This window comes from Panicum virgatum, chromosome 8N (assembly GCF_016808335.1).
Source record: "Panicum virgatum strain AP13 chromosome 8N, P.virgatum_v5, whole genome shotgun sequence".
Classification (NCBI taxonomy): Eukaryota; Viridiplantae; Streptophyta; class Magnoliopsida; order Poales; family Poaceae; genus Panicum; species Panicum virgatum.
This window is the reverse complement of record NC_053152.1, coordinates 39974972-39984519: the sequence shown is the minus strand read 5'-3', so window position 1 is coordinate 39984519 and position 9548 is coordinate 39974972. Positions and strand designations below refer to the sequence as shown.

General features: G+C 40.9%; 1 protein-coding gene and 1 long non-coding RNA gene across 2 annotated transcripts; both read left to right on the top strand.

Annotated features, from left to right (window-relative positions):
• Positions 1–2140: 2140 nt before the first annotated feature.
• Positions 2141–3329, top strand: LOC120685044. The gene is made up of 2 exons (XM_039966888.1): positions 2141–2967; positions 3200–3329. The coding sequence occupies exons 1-2, from the start codon at positions 2495–2497 to the stop codon at positions 3327–3329; spliced, it is 603 nt and encodes a 200-aa protein (XP_039822822.1). The 5' UTR covers positions 2141–2494.
• A 678-nt stretch (positions 3330–4007) lies between these two features.
• LOC120686061 lies at positions 4008–5588 on the top strand. The gene is made up of 3 exons (XR_005679941.1): positions 4008–4074; positions 4170–4255; positions 5468–5588. It is a non-coding gene; the product is annotated as an uncharacterized LOC120686061 (long non-coding RNA).
• Positions 5589–9548: the final 3960 nt, after the last annotated feature.

The window sequence follows — 9548 nt, the reverse complement described above, 5'->3', positions numbered from 1 at the left end:
AGGATTTGGTGTCCTATGGCGTAGGTACCCATAGGAAATCGTGACCGTGAACCAGCAACTCGCGATTCATGCGCAAACAGCCGTTAATCTACAGCGTCACCGCAGTGTAGGCGAGCCAGTTTGCTGACCCACCTGCATGCACCCCCCGTTCACACCAATGCATTTATCGCGACGAAAAGGAACTGTAAAAGCAAACAAGGGTGGATACTGTACATCTTCTCGACGCCGCTGCCGCCCAACCCCCCTACCCCAACCCATGAACACCCCACCAGCCATACCGAACCCCCGCACACAAAGGCCCCTCACCGCCCCCCCATCCCTCCGATCACAACCAGCAAAATCTTCTCCGCCACAGTTGACCCAAGAGCTTGGCTAGGCCCCCCCCACTCCCCCTCCACCCAAACGCCTCTCCTAACAACAACTCTTCGAGGCGAGCTAGTGGATAATCGAAGAAAGCAACAGCATTAGGGGCTCATCATTTTGAACATCGAGCCTGGAAGAGGTGGCTTCCAGCTTCTGGAAACCATCTGCTTGGGGGATTTAACTAACAATGAGGAGAGGAAAGGCAATCACTAACGGATCTACTGCGCGCTGTTCTGTTCCTGATGCATCCCGCGAAGTACTAGAGGTTGGTTATTCTACGCAAATTAGATTACATTATTGCCACTATTCAGATAGTTTCGCATCCTTCTTATTGATGAACTAAATAAAAAATAACTGAAACGTATACAGAACAAATTGTCATGTTGTTGACATAATTATTTAAAAACTACCTGGCAGCTATTCCCTTCAGGAGACTGCATCTCTGGTTCACAACAAGTGGCAAACAATGATCCAAGGGGTGATTACATGGTTTCATCGACCCGGACATCAATTAAACAAATATATGATGTCATATCATCGTTTGATGAATTTAAACGGGAATTGGTTAAGTCAATTGGATTTGGTGGATTACTGTTGTTCCCATCTCTACGACAAATAAACCGCAGATTTGCAGTTTGGCTTATGAGCAGAGTAGATCCACTAACCCAAACACTGGTAATTGTCTCAAAGAAAAAAATTAAGTTTGGAAAAACAGATGTGGAGAGAGTGTTTGGAATACCATGTAGTGGTAGCATTATATTTGAGACCGGGATGGCACGTAGAGATATAATTTCAAAAGTTACAACCCTGTACCTTGGAGAAGATAGTAGGTAAAGTCGAAGCGTAAAAACGGCACAGGAAGTTATAGATAGGAAATATAACAACAAGATGACAGAAGCTGAACAGGCTGCATTCAAAGCTGCATTTGTCATATATATAATGTCAACATTATTACCCCCGGGTCCAAGTACGACTACGTGTCCGTCGACTACTGGAGTGCTCTTGTAGACCCATGTAGCATTGGGAAATTTGATTGGTCAGAGTATGTAATAAGGAAACTTTTCCATGCAGTAGTAAAGCTGAAGACTGAACTCCAAGTAAGCAACAGAGTTTCAAACATAACAGGCTGCTCAATTTTCTTGCAGGTAATACCACAATACCCCCCCCCAAATAGAGCAGATAAAGAATATCACATGCCATGTCTTATGCTAATAAACACAATGAACCCACTTTCAGGTACTTTACCTAGACAGTATTGACGTTGGAGTGATGAACATGGAGCATTCGACATTCCCCCGCATTAGTAGTTTCTCCGCGGAGACAATTAAGTCTATGGTCCTAGCAGCCAGTTTATGCAGAAGTGGTGGCAGTTCAGATTTTGAGTTCGGCAAGAGTCAGGTAAGCAGGCAAAAAAGAGAATATACTTTCCAAAGATATGTTCGCAATGGTATCTGTACACTATTTACTTAACCTCAGAGAAACTAAGAGCAAACTTATACAGAATATCATAAGAATAGCAAAATCCCTCAAACAAATGCTTATCTGCTATTGTAACCTGCAGCTTCGCAACGCCTCTGGCATATGTTACTCATGGGCATATGAATCATTCAGTGCTTGCTGTGGAGGTATTGGCAGCAGTTTGCCGGGCCTATGGGAAATTTCAGTCTCTTTTTCACAAGCACTTGGCGTTCATATGAAGGTAAAAAGCAACAGTTTTCACACGTGGTATTGTATAAATTGCCGCACCAAAAAAAACGCATTTTCAATATATTTACAAAAAAGGCTGCAGGAGCACTATTCTTCGCCGTTGCTGAGTTCAAAATGATGAGCAGCAGACACGAGGCTAACCATGCAGGAAGCATTGCATCGGTGCTAGCGAAAATAATCGAGCCATTCACAAATGGATACTGCTACGATGCAGGGAGAGACATCAACATGGCGTGGCTAGGTAAAAAAACAACCTTTCCGTACATTAGCGGTCAATGGCATTCTGCGAGAAAAATAATTAACCTTGCAAATAGATAAGACAATGCATTACCTTGCAAAATTTTAAAAATTAAGGGATTTGGCCAAAAAATACAATACACTATAAATTGTTGCAGGTACTACCGTAAGAGCGGATGTGAGCAGGATGCTGGACGAAGCATCATTATTTGTGTGCCGCAATTGGCAAAGACGAGGATTTGCTTTTGAAGATGGAAGCTCAGACCACAACGATGCAACTGGTAGTGCATCTAATCAAGATTGCAACTTCCGCAAGCGGCCACATGGACCAAACAGCTTAACCATATCTGGACAAACTAGTGAAGAAAGATTCACTCATACATCAGCTACAAATGGCTACATACGTATCGAGTTGTATGGTCCAACTGATGAGTGTGACAGAGTAACCTCATATGAGACCTTCAAGAAGGCTCTTGCAATCCGTGCCCTGGCAAGGTATTATATTTCTCTGTGCTGCATGAACCGACGCAACTGTCTACACAAAACATGTATAACATGCCAACAATGCAACCACCATCATCTGAACACCAGTGGGTTTAGAGAGGAATCAGCGGCTTCAAAAAGAAATTCTTCAACTCTATCAAATTATACACCACAGTGGTATGTGTGACCCCCCTCCCCCTCCCACCCCCCACATACTTGTCAATTATAATGCCGGAATACTACATGTGTGACAATATTTAAATGAAATCATTTTTCAGTTAAGATGTAATTCTAGGTGTACGCATAGATAGTCCACTTGTTATCGTAACATAAAGTTGCCATCAAAACAGGCAACACTTAATATATTTTAATTTTGGTTAATCTGACAATGTGTCATTTGTTGCAATAGCAGCCCTGTGATCCTACACTATACCCCGAAACACATCGAGGTCCCGTACAATTCATTCCAGAGTGGAGATGAATGTGTGGAAGGCTATATCCAGCGACACATATTTGAATCAATATTTATTGTAAGTTGAGGATACTATAATTAATTGCGTCACTCCATTACTAAATACAAAGCCCAATAGTAATGACAGTGAATAATAATAAAGTTTATGTTTTGAAACAGGGGACTTTGCTTGCAGGCACATTCAACGCAACAAGCCAAGTAATTAAAGATCAGATATCGGGGCTGCATATAGAATATGAACTGCCATCGTGCATAATAGTAAGAAAAAACAGAACAAACTTGATTTCTGCAGACATCACATTGTTGTTGTAGCTAAAAAATAAGTTAACACAAAATTCATTTCATCTCTGTTTTTGGAAGCAGCTATTCTTCCCGGGAATTGTTGGGCACCGATGGGTGACATACGCATGGTGTCTTGATAGAAACATAATATCTGTATTTGACCCTTGTTTCAATGAAAATTGCATTGACGAACACAAGGATGTGCACATATACGTCATTGGACTGATTAAAAATGCCATGAAATTGACAGCAAGTCATTTGATAACTAGCTGGAATTACAACTGGAAAGCAGCAAGAATAGAAATAATAGCCACCCAATTTCCCGGAACCACCTGGTAGGATATGCTTGCATGAATGGCTGTTATTCATATTGAATGACAACAAAATTGCGGCACTGCTGCAGGCGCAGATGTCAATATTTAATTAAATCTCGATGTCAAATTGATTTCAGGAATAGGAGCACAGGTTGCGCTGCCGGCCAATTCTGCTTTCACTATAATGGAACGCTTTCTTCACTTTCAAGAGTAAATGTAAGTTAGTTTGCATCTGCATTGTAAAACACAAAGCTGACTACTCTTGACACCCCCTGTCACTTGTATAACTGGTGAGAGAAAAACTTGTGCAGGTAACAGATGCATCAAAGGTTGCAGAAATGCTCACTGACACACTAGGCTTAAAAGAAAACCAGGGGTTCGTGCCCACAACATAAAGGTACTAATACTGCTAATCTTCCTCTCAAGCAGCCATTAAGTTGTAAAATATTAACATGAAATATAAAAATGTTTATAACATTACAAACACTAGGGCTGCCAGAAAAATATAAGCTTAGTTCATAGTGGCCACATTCAACAGCAGCACTTAAATTTATTCCTCAACATGAAGCTGTAAGGGAAGAGTACATGAAAAAGATAAATATGAAGTAAAAAACTCTCCAGGTACCCTCCCATCTCTAGTTTTCAGCCAACTTGAAATGGTAATCATCAACAGTATTGTAGATACTACCCTCATCAATGAGTTCCTTCAGTGCAGCCCTATGATATTACAACTTGCTAGTGAGTAGAAATAAACAGACAGTTTAAAAAAAAGGAAAAAAGGAGATATGTCTACACATAATTTTTGGAATTACAGCAAAACTCCAGTACACTTTGATGGTACATTATGACGCAAATGACTGTTTTTATGTTGGACGGTAGGGGGGGGGGGGAGATGGATATAGAAAAATATAATTAGCACCAAATGATTGTTCAAAACAAAATACTGTATGATAACCTGAGCTTGCTTTCTTCCATATGCATGTGACCGAGTAGAAAATCATAGGTCGCTCCTACCTCAGACTTCCTATTAAACATAAAAAACATACATTGTCTCGGTGAGTGGAATCATTAGCAAAAAAAGAATTATAAGGATGTATGGACTGAGAATAACAAACCTGACAGAATCATTTGCCAACAAGCATATTAGACCTTCTTTATCAAGTTCAGCAGCCACATGGTATGAAGTCATCCGTAATTCAAAATCACGCTTCTTGCTTCTTATCAGCTCAATGTGGTTAGTGACACAATTAAGGAAATGGTGCGTCAATTCATTGTGGTCCTCCACCTTCCTGTGTATTGATTGAACCACATTACACGCACATTATACAAATATAACCTGAATAACACTAGAAGAAAAATAGATAAGAGATGACAAAGAGAATTATTGCCTAGCATGCAATGTGCTCAGGCAGACAGAATCCCTCTCAGCGATAACAGTAGCATGAACAATATAGTATGCTGACAGGCTGCATAAAAAAACATGTATTAGCATCCATCCATACTGCAAATATAAATAAATAAATTGCCTGTTAACAACTACAGCCCTATTATACTGCAGATGCTTAGTACACAGTTCATCTAAAATGGCGCAACCAAATTTCATTTGCAGATGCCAACCATACCTCGCAGCACGGAAGAAGGTATTGCCCGACATGCAGTCTCTCCTGACAGCAAAATTAAATCAGTATCGTTAAGTTTTTTTGTAAAAAAAGAGCTGTATAAACTCATAATTTTTTTTGAAGAACTACATGTATGTTTTGCCTGTTACGCAGACCCTTACCAGTCCCTTCCTTTGATTTCACTAGTGCCACCAAATAATTTGTAATCGCAATAAGCTTCCTCGTGGTCCAAATGGCACATCATGCCACATAATTGCACCTGCAGGCAAATCATTCTTACTAATATTTAAAAAGTGTGATTTGCGAATGAACTAACCCAATTGAATATAGACCTATTTCATACTATGAAAATAGATCACAAAAAATATTGTAGCTCCTGAACTACTCACCGTGTAAACCTGACTATTGTTAACAACTATCCTTCCTTTATACCTAGGTTTCTGCAAACCTTCAACAATCTGCTTAACTGTCACGTGCATTTTGTTTATATTTGTGTTGATTCCAAGTGTTGGACTCAGCAGATGGGCAGTAGACCGTGCTGTGCTGTTATGGTTAGACATGCTATTAGCAGAGAAGGAACACAAGTAAAGTCACACCTGGCACTGTGAAACTAGCGTGCGGCGGCATGGGATCGGCTATATAAAGATGATGTTGCTTGGTAAACAAGATATATGGCAAAAAGATCACCTCAATAATAATCGAGGGGCCCTAGTGTGAAAACAAAAAAATGTTATAATTTACAGGTAAAAGTGCTACGTAACAAAAAAATGTAATGACGGTAAATTCATATTGGCATGCTAAGAAAAAATACAACATGTGCAGGACGAAAAAAAAGAACCTGAGGTGCTCGGCCCAAATCAACTCGGTTCCTTCTGCGACAAGGAGCACAAGGCATTTGAAATGGTACAGGCGTGCAGGTATATGAATTTAATGCCCGTCCTTTTTCCTCCATCGGCAAGTAAACTAGCTCCTTCCTCGGCAAGACTCAGTCCGACCAACCATCCGCCAAACTCTTTAATAGTTCAGAGGCTTGCAAAGCAAGAGTCCGAACAAAAATACCCAAGGGAGTCAGTCACTGCACTCGGGCCGCTAATGATACAGCTAAATATTCATACTATTTAATCGCAAATATTGTTAGTACCACGACATAAAAAAATGGTTACATGATAGCTTCAATTTAATGAAACAGAAATAAAGAATTTCGATAAATTAATGAATTTATTATACATAATGTACTAAATATAATTATTAGTTAGTTGTCACGCTGTATAAAATTTAAAATTAGGTAATAACGAAGACTATAAAAACTGAACTGCAAAGACCTAACTTTGATTGTCTAATTATAAGCACAGCATATTTAAGCAAAACAGATCAATTGACACTACAGCTGGATTGAAAAAAAAGGGCAGGCACTGAAGCAAATAATTTAAGAAAATAAACAATCTAGCGAATCATCGAAGACCACTACATTCATATCTATAATAGAGGGTAATAAATTAACTATGGCTGCTGGAACCATAGAGACTGCATCCCCAAACCCCTGTTCGACACCAAACCCCCCTCTCGGAACAATGGTTGGAACAAATAAAATCTCCCTCTCCCAAGAATGGTTCTAACAAATAAAACAGTATCAATTTACTTACAACACATTGTTTGGAACCAAAAAGTTGATGATTCCGTAGCGCCTCGGCAGAATTCGAATTGTTTCGTAACTGAACGCGGCAAAAATTCAGAAGAATCGAGATGGCAGGAGGAAAAGAGCGAACAGATGAGGAAAAAATGAATGCAGCGCCTGTGCTCTGTCACGTGCGAGCTCAGAACGCATACCAAGCGACCGGCTTCAACAATATAAAAAAACCTGGACCCCCCCATCCGGAAGCATCGAGCAGCACCAATAGCAACCCTATCCATCCTCTTCTCCCCTTCTCCCCCCAGGGAGCTCCGCTACTGTACACGCGGCGAAGCCTCCCCGTCCAGTCCACGTCGGGGTACAGTGCACCCACTGTTGGGTTCCCCAGCTGGATCCATGCAGGGTTCACCTTTTTGTTTTTTTTCCGAATCCCGCCGTTTGCCGGAAACGAAATTTCGGCCGAAATTTCGCCGAAATTCGCTAATTCCGAACGGAAAGGGAATTCAAATTCAAAAAACGAAATTTCGGTGAATTCCGACCGAAATTTCGGTGATTTCGACCGGAAAATGATGTCAGTTGTGATTTTCCTACTGTTCTCGAGGTCAAATGAAAAACTTTTGAATACCAACTTTGTTCAGTTTTTCGAGATCTACAACTTTTGTTTCAGGAACTTTTTCATTTGAGCAATGGTTTGAAAGTTATTTAATTATTTCAAAAACTACCAATTAAAAGTCTTGTCATTTCATGTGACAACTTTCATTTTCTCTCTTAGGCCTCAACTGGACTTTTATTATTCTTGTTATGGCGGATATTCCTATAAATTTTTAGGGACATTAGTTGATCCAATTGAAAGTTGTTTTAAATCCAGGACAAACATGATTTGAATTGGTTATCAATTCATGTGACAGTGTTTGAATTTTTTGTTTGATTCAATTTGTATAGAGAATTGTTAAAGCATTATGAAAGCTTTCTTCCACGAAGTGGGGGCAGATCAAAGGCCACAACTGACTTAATCTGCAGTTGCCAATAGAGAAGAATTGCCAATGGAATTTAACACGTATCTGCAATGGCCACAACTTCAAAAAAAAAAAAACTCCCAAGTCTCCACAGTTACCGGCTACAAAGCTAGAAGAAGAGCCAGATCGAGAGCCTGGTTAAGAATAATAGACTACAGCAGACAGAGGGCTTTAGCTGCCATCTCATTCGATCTCACCGCTACATACAAAAGAAAAGAGCTGCTAGATGATAATATAAAAGCAGATGCAAAAGGCAAAAGCGAAGCAAGATTGACGACGAGCCTAATTGGACAGCACGAGGAAACCAGATCTACTAGTCTACTGATAAGAGTATAGTCCACCCGGGTCGGCCGATGGATCATCATCCTAGTTGTAGGTATGCATATGAAATTGAATAGGTACCTCACCAATATCATGATAAACCAAAGTCTAGTTGAAGTCGAGGGGAGAAAACAAATTTTTGCACATGAAATGACGAGTCATTCAAATTACGGTTTCAAATGTTAATTTTAGCCTAGCAAATGATCTTAGATTTGGGTGTGTTCTAGTCCTATTTGCTTAGAAAAACACCTAGTTTTTTATCATATTTTTTACATATTTTTTTACAATTTTTTTTGAATTTTTGAATTTTGAAACGAAATTTACCGAAATTTACCGAAATTCCACTTCCCGGTAACTACCGAAAACGAAAAAAATACCGAAATTTCGCCGAAATTTCACCGAAATTTTGAACCCTGGATCCATGGCGCGGCGTGTGCGTGATAGCCCCAGCACAGGGCAGACGGGCCCAGCTTCCAAGGTTCCGTGTCGCCGTCCGTCCAGCTCGGCTGGATCTGCATCACCGGGGAGCTTGTAGCTGGTAGTGCCGCGGCAGCGCCAGCCGCAGCCGACGGCCCGCCAGCCGTGTGCCTGGATGCTGCTCTTGCTTATGCTTTGGCTATGTTTCTGGAATCCCGTGGTCATGAAGCAGTCGCACCCACAGCTGCGTCTTCTGCCGCCGCCGCCATGGCACGGGTACGTTACTAAATCCATGACAGCGTAGTATGATTTCGATGTGGTTAGAAGATTCTAAACATTCTGATGTCGCTTTCTACTTTATTGCAGACAAACGAGATCCCACTGGCGAGGGACAATGGACCACTGACGGTCGTATCTGCGGAGCAAACTGCCAACGCAGCACAACATGTTGCGCCAGTGGAGGGAGCATACGGTCTTGGAATCAACAACTTTTGGACCAACATGCTAGGGTCCAGCTCGTCAACCACACCACCTCAGGTAACCTCTTTTGAGCAGCAAATCAGACCTTGCATGCACACAGATCCACATTTAGATTATTGAAACAAACTGTGGTTATCACTAAGCATCTGATATACCATTAAGCACGCATCATTTTCTTGTTTCTGGTAAAAGGTTCCCGTTGACTTG